Source organism: Perna viridis, chromosome 11 (assembly GCF_037379345.1).
Source record: "Perna viridis isolate PV_CMFRI_1.1 ecotype Kerala chromosome 11, ASM3737934v1, whole genome shotgun sequence".
Classification (NCBI taxonomy): Eukaryota; Metazoa; Mollusca; class Bivalvia; order Mytilida; family Mytilidae; genus Perna; species Perna viridis.
In genome coordinates, this window is record NC_142455.1 from 5,682,882 (window position 1) to 5,704,950 (window position 22,069).

Genomic DNA, 22,069 nt, shown 5'->3' on the forward strand with positions numbered 1-22,069 from the left:
CAGAGCATGAAGAACTCTTATTTTCACCTCCAATTTTTAAGGAGGACTCTTGCTGAACACTTCTGTGTACTTATTTTTGTCCTTATCATTGTTTGTCATAGTTTATATGTTCTCAATTTACCCTCTTTGATACTCCCTCATTTTCATAGGAACTCACATTTTCAATTAGCCTTCCTTTCAAGATGTTAGCAGCTTTGTTTTAAAACAATAAGTATTTCAAAGGGTTGTGAAAGTTTTAAGATCTTTCATGCTAGAACAATATTAGAAGAAAAAAACAGATGGGTAAATGTGCTTGTTTTTTAGATAAATGCATTGGAAATTTTGGTGGGAAAAGAATTCTCTAGATTTTTCAAAAGGTTCTGTCTTAGTAGGTTTTGAATTCATACAAAGTATATTTATATACATCCTGAATATATACACATATCCTTGTCAATGACCTTTTCATTGGTTGTGCATATAGTGTCATTGGGCACGAACAATTTTCCTCTAAAACTACTTAAGAAAAGAAACAAGGATTTCATCAAAACTTCCCAAATAACACTGTAAGGTGTTAATTAATGAAATAATTAAAAGTGGAGGTCACTGGGCAAAAAATATTACTGCTATGAAGTGAAAAAAAAACCAGAGAAGTCCAAAAATCTGACAAAAAAGCTGAAAACATTCTTAATACAACCAACAAGGTTTTAAGTGTCAGCCTATGTAAAAATCAGACAGTGGGTGAAACATGATATGAAAAAACAATACTTTTTAAAATTTAATTTGACTATTTGCACCATCCAAATCAAGGACAAAAGACAAGATTTTCCATATCATGTTGGTCCATTGAGTAATAATTTCATTGAAAAGCACTGAAAATGAACATTTGAAGGGCAGATAACTCTGTCTATAATCTCATTTTTCTAACATTAATAATGATCTTTTCAAATTGAGAAAGTATCCTTGAATGATATTACATTGTCAGATCAGTGGGGTTTTGACATGCATGTTTCTGATTTTCCCATTTTGCCTGATTCTTACAAACACTTACACTTAAGTTATTGTAACTGTACTGTCATTCCAATACTTCAAAAATAGTTCATCACCTCAAACACAGTTGAAAAAAATATATCATTGAAGTCAGTATCTCTTTCTTTAAAAACATGCCCTCAAAACAGAGCATTAATGGAACATTAAATGATACACCTCGCCACGTAATGGTGGAAAAACTGGTTGGCAAAATGTTCAAAATGGCCTAACTGAAAATTAAACTTAACCTGTATTTTTATCGTACTTAACAACTAAGTAAAATTTTTAAAAAATTCATTCAACTGTTCTCAAATTATTATCTGGAAACTGTTGGGGTACAGACAGACAGACAAATAGATGGACAGGCAACTTTTCAGACGGTATCACACAATACCTCGTCACTTTGTGTAGTAGGGTATAAAAACAAAAAGTTAAAAAAAAAAAAGTCCTATTTTTTCTCCTATGCCATCAGTAATGGGTTTTGTGATTGAGAAATCTGTAAAAAAAGTGTGAACAGATGGATGGACAAGGTGATGGTATAAATGTTTGCAGTAATGAAACAATCACAACAATTTCATAAAAACATGTATTGAAAATTATTGAATTACTTGGATACTGGTAATAGTTTAAAGTAATTAAAAATCAAGAGTTGACTGGATCCTGAACATCCCTATACAATCCAAGAACCAGGCTACCGGCACTGAACACAAAGTTTCTGTTCTGATTGGTTCAAATTTACCATTGTTGTCATGGATAACAAAAATACAACATTTTGATAATGGACCACAAGATGGTGCATGGTATGGCACATTTTCCATTTCTGTAAGGGTATGGCCTGGTTTCGGTTCTCGTGTTATTATTTGTCCTCCACCTGATTTCACAAGTTCAGCGACATCCTCTTTATCTGGTGTTGGATACTGGAATTTGCCATAGAAATAGAACATATAACCTTCAAATAATTTAGGGAGCTGAAAGGAGAGAAAGAAAATATAAATATAAAGTTTTTGCATTGTTGTGCTAGGCATACCCCTACCGGCATACTATATAATGAAACTGATGTCTCTACAACATGAAAATGGCAAAGTCTCACACATACAGGAAATTTATATCCCATAGCAAACAAAATTGCCAATATTGTAAGCTCCACCTGTATAAAGCAACAAACCATCCATTCATTTAAACTTAAGATACCTGTTACAAAAGAATTTGCTCTAGTAAGTACAAAATTTGGCCTCAAAATCAAAGTCTACCCTAAAAAATAATTAATGATGTTTCTCCAACTCTTTACTGTGTTTTATAGTTGATTGGATTGGTTTATGGTAATAATTTGAACATATATGTCCTTCAAAACTTGGCTGAAATTGGAAAAAAATCAGTTAAAAAGGCTGGAAACACTAGGTTTTGTGCAGTTCTTCATTCTTTTAACAATGGCCACATGCATGTTCATTCTCATGCTTCATATATTTTGTGCATAACTGTCAGTTAAAACTCATGTGAAAATATCTTAAGTGAACAAATGCGTGGCCACATTCATTCCAGACAAAAACCATACTAAAAATTGTAGAAATGTTAAAATTTCAAAATCTTTTTAAAAGTTGCATAAATACATGTACATTCTGTTATTTCGGTCTTAATGTCATAAATCTTGTCAAAAACAGCTTGAATTCATTGTTTGCAACCATTTTACTATAAAACTACCACCAATAAATCAGCTTTAATCAAATTTTAAAAAATGCACAAACAATGTGGCAAAATGAAATCCTTACCAAACTTCCTCCTTTTGGTGGAAAGAATGACAGATGAACAGACAAAATGATTCCAATACTAACTTCAATTTGTTCGGAGGGTGTAAAAGGAGAACCTGTGCTACAAATCCCTGCTTTACAAGTCAAGCTAGATAATTTAACTCAGAAGACAAGTGTTGAACATACTTTAAATCAATACCAACCTTCCTTTTTGAGTTTGGCACTTTGTGGCAAAATTTCAAAGAGATCCATTAGCTTTAACTCAAGTTACAGAAATCAGAAAAATACATGTTTCTGGCCTCCTTTCAGTCTCTCATTCCTAAATGACTCGTATTGTAACCTCCAAAATCAATCCTAGTCCGTCATTTCTGGTTCAGATTATTGTACAACATCAAAGACACCCATAAGCTTTCACAGAAGCAATATAGTTTTTAGGACCACAACCCCTAGAATCAATCCAAACCTTTATTTTGAAGTATTTGTCTTTGTAAGAATCATGCAAAACCTGAAAAATGTGATACACCGCCAAAAAAGGCTGCATATTTTATATTTTTGTAATTAAGTTGTTTTATGGGTCTATACTATGAAATGTGTAATTATTCATTCAAATCTGCCTGCTCTTAGGAGATCATCAACATTGAAATTCCAATAGATTCTTTTGTATTCAAATGTCATTTACAGAGTTACCTTCCTTAATTTTGAAATCTACAGTGAATTCTATATAATTTTTATCTCCTAAGAACACGGGTTATATGAACAACTGAAAGTAAATTTCTGTTTACTATGGCTATTCAAACAAAATATCAAAAATAAAAATATGTAGGCTTTTTACCCATGAATCACATTTTGCATGATTCTTACCAGGTGTACTACTTAAAAAAAATCCCTAACAATCAACCAACTAATATTTTCAAGTTATTGCTGCACAAACACCAAGTGTCTACAGATGATGATCACAAAAAAATAAAATTATACATGTACAACCACAATTTTTGTTCAATATTTAAAAAAGGGGCCAAACACAAGAATTATAGAATTTAACTATATTACTTGCTTTAAATCTGCTTATACTACCTGATGTATTCTGTTAGTCCTTCCCTTTTCAGCAGCATGGGATTCAATGTTCTGACTGGTGCCTGGTATCTCAAAAGCTTCTTCGCAAACTTTACTTCCAAACTCAATACACATTTTGACCCCTAAAAATTTTAATGAAAAAATTTTCAGTAATGGATTGATTACAAACAAGTTTATGCTCATTTTCTGTGACAACTTTCTTGCATATCATCTATTTTTCTGAGTACTTTATTCCTAAACAGTTCCAGTTATAACCTCAAAAATCAATTCAAGTCTTCTTTTGCCTCACTGCAGTAAATTTTCTGTCCGGTTTTATTGTTCATCTGTTACCTGTTGTTTGAAATGCATGTACCAAGTCAGGATCATAGCAGTATCAGCTGCTCCAGTGGTGGAAAATCTATTTTGCCAGATTTATTTTGGAATTGAATTATGAATTAGAATAGTGTTCGGTAATTTTGTTGTTACCCTTTTTTACCATAATCTACCTCTGCCTGGTACTCATAAAAAGGTATACTAAAACATAAGTGGGTCTTGTTTTATCTATGCTAAATACTGACATTACTGCCCAAACCCATGAAAGCTACAGCCTTCAAAAGTTGTGTCACTTGAAACTTACAATCAAATTTGACAATCCATTTTCCATTTAGAACACCATGTAAGTACTTGAATGTCCTGGGACACATCCCCTCTTCATTACATGTCGTCACTATGTGGGTAACTGAAACATGAATAATTAATTGCCCTTGAACTTTTAAGTAGCAGCTAAGAATCATGCAAAATGTGATTCAGGGGTTAAAAGCCTACATATTTTTATTTTTGATATTTTGTTTGAATTGCCATAGTAAACAGAAATTAACATTCAATTTTTCATATAACCTGTGTTCATAGGAGATAAATATTATATAGAATGCACTATGGATTTCAAAAATTAAGGGAGATAACTCTGTAAATGACACTCAAATACAATTGAATATATAGGATTTTCAATATTGATTATCTCCTAAGAGCAGGTAGATTTGAATGAATAATTACACATTTCATAGTATAGACCCATAAAACAACTTAATTACAAAAATAAATATATGTAGCCTTTTTAAGGGTGTATCACATTCTTCAGATTTTGCATGATTCTTACAAAGACAGCTACGTTGTACTTAACTCCAAATGCGAACCTCACCTTTGATCTAGAAAATTATTACTACATTTTTCCTGAAATAAATATAGATTCACATATTCACAAATTCAGTAATGAATGATTTAAGCTATTAGTATAGTTAAGATTTCCAACATGCAAGCTTTAGTACTCCATAAAAAAAAATACATATGGAAATATTCTAATTCTATGCCTTACATGTGTATTATGCAAATAAGAGGCATCTTTACACTGATGAGGTGGGAAACAGTTTTGCATTTTTTGAAACTGTCATGCCATTAAAAGAAACATGAAACTTGAAATACTGTAAGAAACTCACAAATGAATACCCCCACTTCAAATGGAATTTAATGTAGAACTGAAGTTCATTTAACTCCCTTCGAAGTCCTCAGATAGTAAGTATATTCCTTCATGTACATCTACATATGATGCTCAATCTTTCTGCAAGGTTTCATCAAAATCCCTTGACCCACTTAGTTGTGCTGACCAGAAATGTGGACAGACAGACAGATGGACTCATGGGGTGGTTCCTACATAACCTCCATAAACGTTGTTTGCTGGTGTATGATTAAGTACTTCTCCATGTAAGAATCAGGCAAAATGTGTATAAAGTGTGGCACATAATGGAAAAAACGCAGAGATTTTATTGTATTAACCAAGTATTTATACCTGATAACCTCCAGAAATAACCATCAAAGTGTTTGTAAAATCTGCCTTTTAAGATAATGATAGGTCAAATTTAGTTAAAATGCACCATGGAAAAATGGTGGGAAAATTTTCCTGCACTTTTCCCTATATAAGCAGTAAAAAAATATTCTACATCACAGATGCTTCAGAATAAATCAAAATAATTTTTTAGTTGTGTTCTAGATGTATTGAATACATTTGAGGAAAAAAAAGACCAAATTGAGAAATATGGTGTGCCACCCATAGCCTGATTCTTACACAGAATGGTACTTAACAGGTATGTAATTCAGTGGAATCCATTGATAATCACTTTGACTGCTCAAAAAATGACTCCTGTAACAAAATCAGTGTGTACCTTCTGGACAGAATTCATCCACAACTTTCCCCTGGATCATTGTTGCACACTTCTGTAATGTTATTTTCTGGTCTCTGGACAGACCCGTAGGAAGTAAACATGGTTGTTGGTATTCTAAGACATCAACTTCCTAAAATAAATATTGATACCACTGTGAAATCTATCTAAAATGTAATACAACAACTATGTCAGATCAGAGCATGCAATATTGCATCTCATAGAACACATGAAAGAAAGAGACAGAGAAGTTCAGAATGTCCATTTCATATTTTGTAAACAAAATAAATTGGTGAAACCTTTTCAGCAGACAAGGATAAGTTACACACAGAAAAAGAACTAACTGAAGTCAATTACAAACTCTTATATGATGTGCTTCAAAGCTCATTGGACCACAACCATTTTAAAAAAGTGATACATAGATGACCCACAAAGGCCTTGTTTGTTAAAAAATATGAAGAAACTAGACCAATCAGAATCAAAATAAACCATGGAAACTCCATTTTATCATACTAACGCTATACCTCAGTGTAAAATAATGCGACATAAATGGCCAGCCTGTGGTAAAACAATTATAAAATTGAGTTTCCATGACTTATTTCTTAAGTAGACAAAACAAAGTAAAGGTTTTATAGATCAGGTTCGGTTTCACAAAAAGTCGTAATTGTGAAATTGATCGTAAATCATGACGCCACAATACTATTATAGTTTATGACGACATTACTTACGATCAACTTTACACTTACGACTTTTTGTGAAATCGAGACCAGTCAAACAAGCAGCAACCGTAAACAAACTGGTGATGGTATGGGACTATAGTGTTATATTGTTATATACTAGTGTGGTATCAAGGTAAGACAAACCTGTGTGATTGAGGCTGTAGTGTAGATGATACCTGAGTGGTATTAAAGTGAGAAACCTGTGAGATTGAGACTGTAGTGTTGGTGATGTTTGTGTGGTTTTAAGATGAGACAAACCTGTAAGATTGAGACTGTAGTGTTGGTGATGCTTGTGTGGTGTTAAGGTGAGACAAACCTGTAAGATTGAGACTGTAGTGTTGGTGATGCTTGAGTGATGTTAAGGTAAGACAAACCTGTGAGATTGAGACTGTAGTGTTGGTGATGTTTGAATGTAGTGCCGCCTTCAATTCATCTGTTTCAGCAAAATCTTCTGGTGTAAGTCCATTTATATTTCTGAAAAAAAAAAAAATAAAAAAATAAAAATAAAAAAATAAAACTATCAACATTTCTCATTGTTCATTTCTGTGACTTTGTCTATGAAATAACAAATAATGTTTACTGTTGGAGTGAATGATGACCAGGAATTCTCCATTTAAAACAATGTCCATAAACAGTTAATAGACAAAAGTGCAATTACAATATTTTCATATATGTTAACTTTTCAGAATGCAAAATACATGTAGAGATATTTTTCAACCTTCTAAAAGGCATACTTAATTGATATACATGGACAGTTTCTAAACTAATAAATCATTCCATAAATATTTGTTAAACAAACAAAGGAAACCATTTAATATTCTTGCAAAAGTCAAGATGGGTGAGCAGACTGTCAACAATCTTGAGATAAGACCTTAATAGTTTGCAATCTTCCATAAAAACTGTGAGCAATGCTCACTTGGTAATAACTCCCACATCCCTCCCCAGAAACCATATAGGATACCCCACAAGTGATTTAAGCATTTAGATGGATAAAAAAATAGGTGCATGATGGCAACATGTAAAAAAGAATCAGTGGAAGTTTCATAAAATTCCATTCCAGAGTTTTAGAGGAGTCTTGGATTAGAAAGCCCTGTCCCCTACCCCTGGTCAACAAATGACAAAGTCTATATTTTGCACCAGGAAAACAAAATAGGAGATGCTTAATAAAATCATGTAATAAAGAATCTGTAAAGTTTCATAAAATTCCATTTAAAAGTTTCAGAGGAGTTGCAGATTAGAACTAAGGACGGATGAATGGATGGACACCATGGTCACTAAAAATACCTCCAAATACAAACAAACACAACAGAGAACATGAAATAACCATACAAAGAACCGCAAACTAGAAAAACTGAGCAATGGTCACTAACTTGATACCCTAACTTCCCCACTAAAAAACATGCACCTTTTGACCTCAATGTAGATTTGGATTAAAATTTAAAATGAGAGGTGAACTATTGAACATGTTTTAAAGATTCTGTAAAAGTTTCATTCAATTCCATACACTGTTGTAGGAGGAGTAATGTATAAGGGATGGGTCCACTACATGTATGTCCCCATATTCATAAATGACCTAGTGCGTGTTTTGCTATGTGAAACCCCAAAACTGATTCAGATCAACATTTAAAATAGGAGGTGCGTGAATAGGAACATGTGATAAATATTCTGTGGACATTTCATTTGTATCCATTTACTGTAGGAGGAGTAGTGGATAAGAGAAAAGGAAAACTATGACATGGGGAACATATTAGTTTTCATGGTGCACAGGACCATATCTAGACAGCGATGACCAGGAGAAGTTCAAGTAAATTCTGTTTGAAAATTAACAATATTGACATTATTGTCTATGTTATCTATTATAAAAACTTCTCCCTCTCATAGATGAATGGGAAAAGTGAGCACAAATAAGAAGTTTTTGCCCATTTCTCCCTCTAGATTAAGCTCAGGACACAGAAGGATACACCATAACTAACCAAGTGTTGGTGAGGACCATAATACTTCTGTAGTGATGCCTTTAATCTATTAGCAACATAACCCTGTTCCAGAAGCCTACTTAATGAGTTAGACCTCAGGTAAGGGACACAACTCTTACAAATCATTGGAACGTTTGTATTAAGCATTTTACATCAATCTCATGTAAGCATCACAGTAACTCAGACTGATTTCATTCTGTTTCAATTGGAAGCTTGATAAGCTTTGGTGAAATTGAATGTGATACACATGTATCACTGATTTCAACAGTTAGATCCCTTACCCTAGGTCTATCTTCTTAATCTGAGTTATCTCTTCCAGAAAAGAGTAACAGGCAGTTATTTAAAATGATTACAATATTGCCTCCAGGTATAAAAATCTCATATCCTTCAAATAGTTTTACAATGAGTTTCAATAACTGCTTCCATAAATTTGTCAGAATCATTTTAAAATTTACATTACCAGTGTAGAAAGGGAAACAAACCTGCTAGTAGTGCATGCACCATGCGATACAAGAAGTTTGACACATGCTAACTGCCTCTGTCTCAGTGCATCATGAAGGGGTGTGTCATTATCAGTCCCCGGAACATTTATCATTGCCCCATGGGCTAACAACATTCTGGCAATGTCTGTATGCCCATAGTGAACAGCTTCATGCTACAAAATAAAGTACTACTGAACTATATGTATCTTTCTTATACATGTACATTATATAAGAAATAGGCAAAATCTTATCCATAATAGTCCTAAGGCTGAAATGAAGTAGGGCTGATAAGGATATCAATATCAGTCCAGCAAAAATGCATTACACATACCTGGAGATAAATGTCACATTAATAGGAGGTACAATGTACCTATCTCTAATTTTTAATAAATATTCTGAGAAAGTTTCATTAAATTTCATTCAGCATTGTAGAGAAAGGAGTAAGTTTAACAAATTTCATTTGCAAAAGACTTGCATATCAAAACAGAAGATATAAAACAAACTATAGACTCTAAAGAGCATGAATCACTCATCTGACTTGATTTGCATCATTCTAAGTGGCCATGTTTTTTTTCAATAAAAATTCCTAATGCTCATACCTAAGGAACAAGCAAATCAATTTTCATTGAATTCTGCCAAGTAGTTTCTGGGGAGAAGATTGTTGACTGAAACAACTTTAAAAAGACAGAAAAAAAACATCAAAAAGGGCAATTACTGCAACATGGCATAACAGATTAACACAAAAATTTAAACACAGATAGACTTCATCATGCTGAACACTTTAAACCCCATGTCTGAATTTGGCTAAACCCCTATGTTCTATTTTTAGTAATGGTGGCCATGGTTTATGACAGATCAAAAATAACCCCACATTACTTCTATGCAGAATATCCTAAGGAACATTCATACCATGTTTGGTTCTAATTGGTCTAGCAGTGTCAGAGGAGATGATTTTTGAGAAAAAAAAAATTACATTAAAAATAGCAAAAATATGTAAAAAATGGCAATAACTCAAACACGGTTTAACAGATTATTAGATTATTAAAACTTTTACTGCCAGGTCAGAATTTGGCTAAACCTTACAGTTCAGGTCATATATGCAAAACACTTCTGACTGACCCCTATGTTCTATTCTTAATACCAGCGACCATTTTTTGCAGGTAAAAAATCCAAAGGCATTTAGTGCAGGATAACATTAGGAACAATTATGCCAATTTTCTTTAAGTTCTGTACAGTAGTTTTAGAGATGTTTGAATAAAATGTTAATGATGATGACTGTGAAGAATGCCAAGTGACGGCAATAGCTCACATTGCCTATGGCCAGGTGAGCTAAAGCACACTTTCTGCATCATAGAGTTACATTCTCTTCTTAAGACTACCAATGAAAGTTCTAAATATGGTATTTACTAGTGGAGTCCATCCAGCATTGTCCCTTGTATTTGGTGTAGCTCCAGCTTTCAAGAGTTCCTCCACTCGAGCTTTCTCACCCTGGAAGCAAAGAAAATACTTAATCATAATCTCAACTCTACTACTTACATGTGGTATTACACAGTGTGGTAGCTGATTACCGGCATTTATTTTCTGGACCATTTTACATCATTTCAAGACATAAAAATTTAGTTAAGACAATCATGAAACATACTTGTTTATCAAAAAATAAAGTACATTCGTTCATCAATTAATTTAATTAGAAACAGTTTACTCTGACAATTTCATTAATCACTAATTACCCCACCCCCACTTGGGAGGTATAATAAAATACAAGCTTTTGTAAGGTTAGAAAAAAGACCAGTCTTGTCCAAGACCCTCATACCTTTATTGCAGCAACTTGAAGTAGTGTTTCTCCTTTAGTATTTCTTTTTACTAGTGGGTCAATACTTTTCTTCCCACTTCCTGTCAAGAATGTATTAAGGTTTCCTTTTAAACTTTGATCATGACTAGATCTTTTAGGTGACAAACTCTTTCTGGACTTCGCAATTTCCGCATGCTCCTCTCTTAGTTCTTGCACTCTTGAGACTCCCCCAATCGAGTTTCTCCTTGATTTAGTCTTACTAGGAGGAGTCTTTTGGCTTACAATATTTGGTGACCTTTCAAAGGGACTTTTTAATGCAGAATTACAAGGAGATGTCTTTACAGATGACATGCTAGTACTTAGTTTGCTTATTTTGGTTCTAGTTCGAAGATTGTGGGAGTTGAACTTCTTTGAAGCTTGATTATTTTGTTTTGCTTTAGAGGCACTAGTTTGCTGACATTTATCGTCAACTTCCATTTTTGCATCGTCAGAATCCACATCACTGTCTGAGATATAATCAAAGAACTGACTCATAGTTGTTTGATTAACAGAAACTTGACCTTTGACCTGTTTCCTGTCAGATTTTGAGGGCTTTTTATATCTCCCTGTTTTCCTACACTTGACTGGAGTAATTTCTTCATTAAAACAGAAATCATTTTGGAATATTTCTTCACCATCACTGTTATCTGGTACAAGCATTTGGGTCATAGTCCTTTGATTTGACGGAATATGTCTTTTCTTACCACCTAATCTGGGATTAGGTGATGACTTGTCAATTCCACAAGGAGAGATCACTCTTTTTTGTATCCTTGTCATATTAGGACTGTTGTCGTGGAGACTTGAACTGGTTCTCCTTGTTTTTTGACTACTATCATCTACCTCCTTTGTTACTACTGGTTCAGGAAGACAGTGTGTGGTGCTACCTGAAAACAAAAATTGAAACTGAGTGCTTGAGATTTTCAGCATGTTTTGCTTGCATAATCAACACCCAGACTAAGTAACTTGTTTCCCATTTCTAAGATGCATTTAGTGTAATCCAGTTATTTTCCTACTGATTTTGGGAAGAGGCCAGGAGCCTAACCAATTACGGAAAATGAGGTTAATGGGGAAACAATGGTGCATGAATCATACGGCCATAAAATGTTTAGGGTAGGCACAAAAAAGGGTATGTAAGGCAACAAGAAACAAATATGTTATTTCTTTTTCACCTTTTATGGAAAGCATATTTACCATCATTGCCTTCTCTACCGATCACTCTAAAGGCCTCTTCACAATCTTGGTCTGTCAGCACAGCTTCAAGACGTTGGCACAGTCTAACAAGGTTAAAAATCTGTCTATTGACTTGGGCATCCTTGACACTGACATGGAATCCGCAGATTGGACATTCATTCTTCTCAAGGTTAAGGTCACAACAGGTGCTGCAAGTGAAAGAACAAAGTGAAAAATTCTTACAGGAAGTTTATTATCATATCAGAAAGAAAAGTGAACTAGAGGCTCCAAGGAGCTTGATTCACTCACCTGGCTCATTTCAAGGAAAATAACTCTAGGAAGGAGTCATCCACAAATTTGACATGATCAAGAATTTTCAAGATATAATAGCTAAAACAGTAAATAACTTCTGTTTTGCCTTTCCAGGGCAATAATTCTAACAATGTGTTGTCCTACAATTTTGACCCAAAGGATACTTTAGTAGAGCTTTCCAAGCAGAAGACGGATATTCACATTTACTTTCCAGTATCTCTTATAAAAAAATGTAGTTTTTGAGATATATGAAAAGAAATTGATGACTTTACCCCTGTGGTCTAAAATAGAAACTGCTGTCATGTTTTAAGCTTGATCTATACAATCAACATTATTCTCTAAGAAAATACCCTTAGGATGCTGTTGACCAGATTTGGTAATAATCTACTGAATGGTCAGAGGAAAAGATTTTTAAAGAAAAGTTAATGACGACATGTTAAGTCAGCTAAAAAAACTGCAATATTTTTATCATTAATTTTATGTTTTAGTTTCACATCCAATTTTGTTACTTTTTTCAGCATTATTTTCTAAAAAAACATTTTTTTTTATCAATGTTTATTTACAAGTACCAATCATGTTAATAGCATATGTGCATGCTTTTATATTATACTTATTTTTATTTTCACTGTAGGCAGTAGTATTTGTTATATTGATGCAGCGTTTTATTGAATGTTCCCAGTGTAATAAATTGCCATAATTCACACTGCGAAATAAATTTGGTAATTTCACTCTCAGACTTTCTCCTGCCAAATCATCACAAGTTTGGTTACAATCCGCCAATCAAAGAATTTAAAATTCCTGTTAAAAATATCGATAAATTATGAAGAAAATCTACATTGTATATAATAAATAGGATAATTAATTGGTTATCGTCAACAACCAATATATGATCATTCGTGCCAAGAACGCTAGCAGATATAACTGGTGCATGGAACAAGTTCAGCACACTCGTTAAATCTAGGCGTTCTTCGGCACACCTGATAATATTTTGGTTATTCACTCTTTCCAGTTCATTACATGTATCCTATTATTCACTGCTGTACATATATTTGACTCTCATATATTTTATATACTGTTACATTTGTACAATGTGTACACTGTCCATGCAGAAACCAGCTCGTTATGATATCAGAGACTAAGAGAGCAGGGATTTTTCTCTATAAGAAAAAGGAGGACTTCTTATATACAACTATAGTACCCTATAGTGTTCTCCCCGGGCGATTACAGGCTGTACTTTACAGGTATGATTTTTTAGCACTGTGCTATCAGTAATTAATTTTAGTTAGAATGCACCATGGGCATTGTGGTACAATATTGGACCGGGTTCGACGTTAACTTTTATATTCACTTGTCCAGTTGGGCAAGTGACATATGTGATTCACTTGCCCGAAATATTGAAATACTTGCCCGAAACTTTGTGTCACTATATAGTGTTTAAACCAGAAACCCTTGTTTAATAAGACGTGGATGGCAAGAAACTGTTCAACTATAATGCAGATGACAGTGGTTTAACATAAATTGACCATTCTAAGATTCGATTACAGTGATACATAGAGTTAGACACCATAATCAATCAACATTGTTGAATATACTATTTTCAGAGAATTCTGTAAGGCAAATAGAAAATGTACCAGTCAGACAAAGGATACACAAAGTGATGGCAAAGGTCAGCTCATGTTGTCCTGTCAGAATTGCACCAAATACAACATGACATGTAACCCCAGTTACCCCACAACAGTCAAGTGTCCCCTGCTTGGCCATGCTTACTCCCTCGACACTTGGGGAGAACTGATTAATTGCAAGCCAAAGAAATCGAAAAGCCGTCATATTTTTTGCGGGAATAAGGGGTAAAACAAGAAGCAAAGAAATTACAAGTATTCATGTGAGGAGTTTTTATTTCACATCTTTAGTTTAACAAATGGACAACAATAACTATCTTCAATAGAATTTTATTTCTCTTTTTCTCTCATATTTTCGAAGTTTTCGATACAGATTTCTTACAGTTTTCCAAAGTAAGAAATTCCATAAATAAATCGCGATGTTCAATTGGATAACGAAAATAGATGTACAATTGGACGCATCCGATTGGTCGACATTAATATCATACGATCTATTTTTGGCAAAGGGAAAATCAGAAAACTATCCAATGATAATCTAGGTCAGCAAGGTCGGGAAGAACGGCGAACTATACAGAAGTAATTTTCGATGTTTTAGAGCTGTGATGATCAGAAATAATGTAATTTGGGCACATATTTTTTTCACTTGCCCAGTCGGGCAACTTTGATGTCGTTTTTACTTGCCCAGACCGGCGATTTACTTGCCCCGGGCAATCGTTAATGTCGAGCCCTGTTTGAGGAAGGCCACAAGAGCTGTGCTATGCAAGTAAGCACTGCGCTATTTAAGAATTATGGGGAGAACAAAGAATTATTTCCCATTGTCCTAAAGTTTCATTGCTTTCCATGTGTCAAATTCATTTCATTCTTACCATTTCAGTAAATTACATACTAGCATTGATTTTTTTCCCCAATGGATAAATTTTTTTTGGAAACAAAATTTGGCATGTGCCACCCACTGCCAAGGTCTCCCATTGACATCCTCTTTTTAAGAGTACCTAGAATTGTATAAAAAATATGTTTTATTTTTTTTTTAACTTTAAACTATTTATACAGCAACTGTTCACTGAATTCTGATTATGACTTACTTGCAGAATATATGTTCACAACCTCCTAAGGTGCAAGGGTTTTCGGCAAGATTACCACTATTAAAACAGAAAGAAAGAATTAGAGATACTGTATAATTACATGTACATGTATCTGATATCATCAGATAACATCTTATGTACATGTACAATGATGTAAGCCCTCTCTTTGGATTCACTGATCTCACTTCTGCCTGATTGATTAGAACTAAGTCAGAACTTACAAATGTTACTTTCTTTATTAGTGATGTCACAATTGATTTGACGTAATACTGCCATTTGAAATTGCTGATATTTTTCCGACACAGTCGATAGTGAGTTCCCTTGGACATCATGTGACATCAATGATGCTTAACCATGGCAACAAAACTGGTGGAGCTTACATCCTCACATTTTATAAGACGAAAGTGATACATATAGCAGGCTCAATTATTAGGGGCATTTGTGTCTTGAATATTTTCAATCATGTTTATTTATTAAATTAAGAATAAACTAATTGAATAATGGAAAATACATGTACATGTAGCTCACTTGTGGAACCAATTAATAATTGAAATACAGTGTATGAAAAATAGCACAGTGATCACAGACTTCACCATATAAAATCTAATTAAAATTGGATTTGGAATGAAAGAATATGTGCCAGGGGATTTTTTTTTAAATAGTCCTCCTTTTAATAAAACACCATATCAGGATGTTGTAACAACTGAAAATTAATAAGTAATTAAGTTACTGATAAACAAACACCTATATTTGTACTGTATTAAGTACTTTGAAGAAAAATTGTAGGAGAGTTCCCCAATCTCATTAGTTGGCAAATAAACAACTGACAATATCATTACTAGAATCCCAATTTTCAAATCTGTATAATTTCTTTACTTTACATCCAATTTTAGTTCTGTAAAACGTTCCATTTGGATAAAATAATTCATATTTTGAATCTGAATTAATAACCCTTTTTTCTTGAAAAAATATATTTGGAAAGATAATTACATGTACATGTAAATCTTAATTTTCATAATTAGAAAAATATAGTTTTATAGACAATAGACAATTTTATTTGCACAAACACAATTACAGTAAATGGTTATGGCATGAACAAAAACAGAACAATGTAATATACATTACATATAAACTAAACTTATGACCATGGTGCGACAGTGATGTAAATCTGTTCAAAACAGACTAATCTATAGTTTTAACGTCATATATTAATATAATTTCTGTTAAATTAAATTGACCTTTGATTCCAACATTCAATCATGAATTTGATACTTATTTTTTAGTATTTCTACTGAACTACTGTTTAATACATGTATATATGCCATGTCTCTTGGTCTGAGGTGAGGTTTTGAGGAAGAAATTAAATTATGGTTGTCCACTCATATAGTCTAATTATTGAATATTTATTTAAAAAATTCTAACGACTAAAAGAGTTGTGTTTGCAGTTCAGGGAACCAAAAGATTTTTTCAGTGATCTTAAAAATGATGAACGTTACGATGATTTAATGTTAATGCCCCATGCCACTCAATGGATGTTTCGCCAACCCCCAAAAAAATCGCAGGTAATGGCCGGTAAGTCATTACATCACGAACAACACTCCTATAACCTTTTTTCACAACACGTACCATGACCCACATTTGAAGTATGTCTGTAAATCTTTTAAGGCATCGAATGTTTTAGGAAACTGCAGGGATGTCATTTTGTTACATAAAACAATCTCGCAATGTTTTTGTTTTCATCTGTTCGCGCCAAAAAATGACCCGGAAGTTAGGTATCTCCCATGAATCATCATTCAGCATGGAGTCTGAAGGAAGTCAAGAAGCAGAGAGTTGTCAAAAATTATCTTCTATCTGATGCTATAGCTTTCTTAATCGTAAAGTAGGTTTCACTGATAATTATTTATCTATTTTCGTTAATTTCAAATAGGCGGACAAGAGAAAACGCTTATAAAATACCTCTATTTAAGCCGACGTAGTGTTGGGACATTTCAGCATTGGTTTTGATAGGGTTTTTATTTTGAGACTTTCTTATATCAATATAAGTTTCAATATCTGTGCACGATTTTTTATTAACTTATTTGAGCTACTGGTTATTTAACATTTCAAGACTCGGAATAATACAATAAAATTTTTTTGTAATGTACTCTTAATATTTTGATGACACACCATCAAAATACCGATTAAAGTGATTTTGCCAATTTTAGGGTCAGTTTGTCCAGGTCCAAATAATTACACTGTCTTGCCACTCCTGAAAGGCTTATATCTATTTACTTGGTCACCTTCCTAAAAATTGGATGATATGAGGAAGGTGAAACCTTACACTCCCAAAGAAAATTAAAATGAAAAAGTCAAACACCTTCATTATTATTTGTCAGCCCTGTTATTAATATGAGGAAAGTGAAACCTTAAATTAACAAAGAACAAAACACCTAAATCCTTTCATAATCTTGGTTAGGCCTGTTATTATTAAACTTCCAAAATGGTAAAATTTGTTATGATGTATGGTTTTTATTGTCCTTATGCATTTTCCTATTGTCATTGTCTGAAATATGTAGATGTATGAGTCAAAATGTCTGGTTTTGTGTGAGAAACTGTAAGTTGTCATAGTCCAAAATGTCTTGGTCGAAATGTTTGGTATCGATAAGCTGATAACGTCATTTTCATTAACATTTGGGTGCCAGGTTTTGACCATTCCTATCTTGGAAAAAGTTAAGATTCAGTTTGTAATTAATCATCGAAGCTAGCTAATGTTTCTAAGACTGGTGTGATGATGCTATTTTTAAGCTCCCAAATTTACATTCACAACCAGATATTGAGGGTTTTTCTTGCTTTAAATATACTGAACCCAGTTGATAATTCAACCATTAGTGTTAGATCTAGGATTGAAAATGGGCATGGTAATTTTTTTTCCCAAGTGCACTTTTTGTCGTAATGATCGATTTTTAGGGCACATTGATTTATTTAAAAATTGTTATACAATTTAAAAAATCAAAGACACATCTGAATTAAAACTTTTTTATATGAACTCAAACTTAATTTGAAAAAGTCACATACCTGGCAACTTTGGAAAATCCTGATGAGGGTTTTTACATGGGACAATGTGTGAATCAACATTTTTGTGACATATTTTGCAATCTGCCTTGGTTTTACTGTAATAATGTATGAATTGAGACAATTGCTATAGCATTTGAGGGCCTTTTTCAGTTGAACAACGTGCATGCACTATAATAGATTGAAGATTGTATGCTTCCTTTTTTGTGTTGGATTCCTCTAAACCTAATTAAAATTCCAAAGTTTTTTTTTCGAATTGAAAAAAAAATAAATGAGAAAACTTTTATTTACGTTCTAACTCATTTCTATTATATGAAAATTTATGCATTGAGCACATGTTAATGTCAGTTGAAGTGGAGTTAGTATTCTTGTTGTGAATATGGAAGTTTTACAGTTCAGCAAGATATTTGGGGCCCTATATGTAAAAGAGTCTGAAGTGGAGCATTTGTAGCATTATGTTGTGAAGATTCTTGAGTTGATAGTGGGAAACTTGGGCAATTTTTACTTTTCGTTAAATGCATACCAAGAGGTGCAGTTTATGAGGAAATGTAAGAAATATTCAAGAATGTTGATAATGAATGTTCAAAATCATCACTATTTGAAAGGAATAGCATTTCTTTTAACTATTGCAAACAAAATTTTTGGGGAAAATACTGCATTGTAGAAATTACAGCAAATGTGAAGACTGCAGGGGAGGTAACTCATTTGTATAAACAATGATAATTTTAATTTTTTTTTACACATGTGGTTCTACGGATTTAAGATCTATTAAAATAACAACATTGTCTAATTAATTAATTGTGGAGTAGAATATTATCTTTAGAAAATGGTTGGATGTTTATAAAACAGTGGTAGATCCAATCGGGATTGGTTTTCTAATTGTCAAACCTTGATCAGCTGATTGAACCTTGGAGACTATATTATGAAATGTATAATTATTCATTCAAATCTGCCTGCTCTTAGGGGACAATCAACATTGAAAATCCAGTAGATTCTATTGTATTTTAGCGTCATTTGCAGAGTTATCTCCCTTAATTATGAAATCTAAAGTGCATTCTATATAAATTCTATCTCCTAAGAGCACGGGTTATATAAAAACCAAATGTTAATTTCTGTTCACTATGACATTTCAAACAAAATATCAAAAATAAAAATATGTAGGCTTTTTACCCATGAATCACATTTTGCATGATTCTTAGCTGGAGTGCTACTTAATATGTAAAATCAAAGTTTGTCCAGCTCTGTGATAATCAATCATAAAGACTTATCTCACCTTAACATATTAACAAAGCAGGTGATTGTTTATGCAAATGATATGAAAATTTAGTATATCTTACATGTATATTTATTCATTTTCATATTTTTTTTTAATGTTTAAGTAAATTTTACCCAATATTTGATCTATGTTTGATCTTCAGTATTCCATTTATTCTACATTGAGAATGTCTAATAGCTGTGAGTAAATCAACAGTTCTTACGAAAACTAGCCACAAATCATTGTATAAACAAATATTTTCGAACATTAAGTTTTCAGTAGAAAATAATTACAAGTATATAATGTAAAATCAATCACTGAAATTACCGCCGTAATTATCGTCACATGTCCGGATTTGCTTGACTAAATTTTGTAGACCTGACTATGACTTCAAAGGATAATGCAGCGCGTGGCCAGTGCTAAACTTTTATTTATTTAAATTACAAACATTATCTTGAATACTTCGATTAATTGATACAGAACTGTGATCTAAGTCAACATTCATCAAAGAAAACAATCGATTATTATGCTTAATTAGCATTGCGTAACTGGGCACATTGATAAATTATGGGTGTTGATAAAAAAAAAATAGAAAAAAAATAGAATAAAAGCACTTTCTTTCATAGAATAAAACATATTAAATCAATTTTGAGGTTCAAGTGTATATTTTAACGTATTCTGGTGTACATGTATTCTTGGGTATTCTGTGGTTTTTCTTTGGTCCACCTATTTGTGTTTTAGAATTGAAGCCATTTTTAACTCAAGCCATACTGAAGTTCCTCCCTTGTGACTTTCACCCAGACAATTTGTTTCCAAAATAATAGTTAAACAATAGAAGAGGAGATCATTGACAGCATTTTATTGTTCTTTTCCTGTCCCTGGCTCCCGTAGAATAATCATTTTCCTTATTGTTTTTACAACCAGTTCTAATTAACACCTGAAGTGTCATTGACCAGCAAAGGCATGGTAGAATTTTACTTTTATGTTTTACTGGTAATTTTTTTAATTGTTGTTTTATGTTGAATAACTAAGATTTAAAAATTAGATACAATTTAAGACTATATTTCTAGTTTCTTGAAAAATCTTCTTGCACTATATGAACAAGTACATTTACAAGTATTTAGGGAATGTTCAACTTTGTATTGACATAGTACATTTTTAAGGAAATTTATTTTTATTTACATAGTACATTTTAAAGGAAATTTATTTTTATTTACATAGTACATTTTTAAGGAAATTTATTTTATTTACATAGTGCATTTTTAAGGAAATTTATTTTTATTTACATAGTACATTTTTAAGGAGATTTATTTTAATAGATAAGAAAATGTGCAATTTTTGCTTGAATATCACATCCTAAAAAATTAATAGATAAGTATTCTTTACTTGAGGAGTAAATGCTGATATTGTTTCACTATTATTATATTAGTATAATAAGTATTCACATTAAATATATGCTTAAGACTAAATGAATTTTTTCCTGGAATTTCATTTAAGATGAAATTATGGATAGAATGTAATCCACAAAAGTTCTATTGACTAGTATTTGCCATTTGAGGAGTATTTGCCTGGCTGGAATTTATCATAAAAAATGATATTCAGTTTGGTTGTTTCACGTACCTTGTATAAAAACATGGACTTGAGTCTCTTGTGAATATGTTTCCCTGTGTTTGCAAGCCATTTAATGATTGAAATTCTGTAATGTTTTGGTTCCATTCAACAAGTCAGCTAAAATGTTTACCTTAGGCCAAAAAAAATATATCTTTAGGGTTATATTCCTCCCAAAAAAAGGTTTGGGCGGTAGGCATTTTCATTTTATTTTTTCTCGACTAAAGTTGAGCCTATATTTGTAAAATAGCATCATGTTTAAGTCATGAAAGTATAAACCAGTCTCCTATTCAAACGCTATTTTGACCTGGTTTTAAACGTACTTTCGGTTTTACCGCAAATGATCCGTATTATACTGGAAATTGGCGGAAATTACCAATTTTGTCAATTTGGAGAAAAAATGTATTAGGGTCGTGAGAAAAAATTAGGGTTGGTTGGGAAACCCGAAACAGACATTTTTTTTTGGCCTTACCTGTTCATATGCAAATCAGATGTTTCACTAAAACAATGGTGTTAAGTCCGACCGTTTATAAAAAAAAATGTTTTAATGTGCCAAGCTTGTGTATTGATATTTGACATCTTGAAACTGTCTATGAAGCAGATTAAAGGATTTGTGACAATTGTTACCTTTGAAATTGATCTGTTGTTAATTGATAATTTAATGACAATTGATAATTTAATGACAATGGACCATAGGACAGGTTGGCACTCCCAGTATTGTGTATTTGACGCTGCACCCCACACAGGTGAAGAAGTTAAAATTAGTATGGCATGTTTTTAAGAGAAAAATAAGAAGCCAATCATGGTTTTTTTGTACAAACTATGAAATGTATGAGAACAGCATTGATGGATGGAACAAACGTTAAATAGCACTGAAATTTTTTTGTTTATTTCAAATAAAACTGTTCAAAAATATATAAAATGGCTCGATGTTGTCTTTTGTTGACAACT

At 32.6% G+C, this 22,069-nt stretch overlaps 2 protein-coding genes across 2 annotated transcripts in view; one reads left to right on the forward strand and one right to left on the reverse strand.

The window, feature by feature from the left end:
* Positions 1-1,577: 1,577 nt before the first annotated feature.
* Positions 1,578-16,971, reverse strand: LOC148602719 (BRCA1-associated RING domain protein 1-like). The gene is made up of 11 exons (XM_088554083.1): positions 16,831-16,971; positions 15,205-15,261; positions 12,213-12,400; positions 11,004-11,905; positions 10,598-10,678; positions 9,191-9,363; positions 7,110-7,209; positions 6,020-6,149; positions 4,441-4,542; positions 3,825-3,946; positions 1,578-1,973 (listed from the first exon to the last, which is right to left on the reverse strand). The coding sequence occupies exons 1-11, from the start codon at positions 16,902-16,904 to the stop codon at positions 1,641-1,643; spliced, it is 2,262 nt and encodes a 753-aa protein (XP_088410209.1). The 5' UTR covers positions 16,905-16,971; the 3' UTR covers positions 1,578-1,640.
* A 14-nt stretch (positions 16,972-16,985) lies between these two features.
* The window catches only part of LOC148602720 (E3 ubiquitin-protein ligase HECW2-like), a 60,124-nt gene continuing 55,040 nt past the window's right edge, over positions 16,986-22,069 (forward strand). Inside the window, exon 1 of the mRNA XM_088554084.1 lies at positions 16,986-17,083. The gene's annotated coding sequence lies outside the window, so the exon portion shown is untranslated. The remainder of the gene's footprint in view (positions 17,084-22,069) is intronic.

Excerpts from the sequence above, each read along its gene's own strand:
- LOC148602719 (XM_088554083.1), bottom strand. The coding sequence starts at position 16,904 with ATGACATCCCTGCAGTTTCCTAAAACATTCGATGCCTTAAAAGATTTA. Across the intron at positions 12,401-15,204 it reads TGTGAACATATATTCTGCAA|CACCTGTTGTGACCTTAACC; the intron begins GTAAGTCATAAT and ends TTTCACTTGCAG. Across the intron at positions 1,974-3,824 it reads GGACTAACAGAATACATCAG|CTCCCTAAATTATTTGAAGG; the intron begins GTAGTATAAGCA and ends CTCTCCTTTCAG.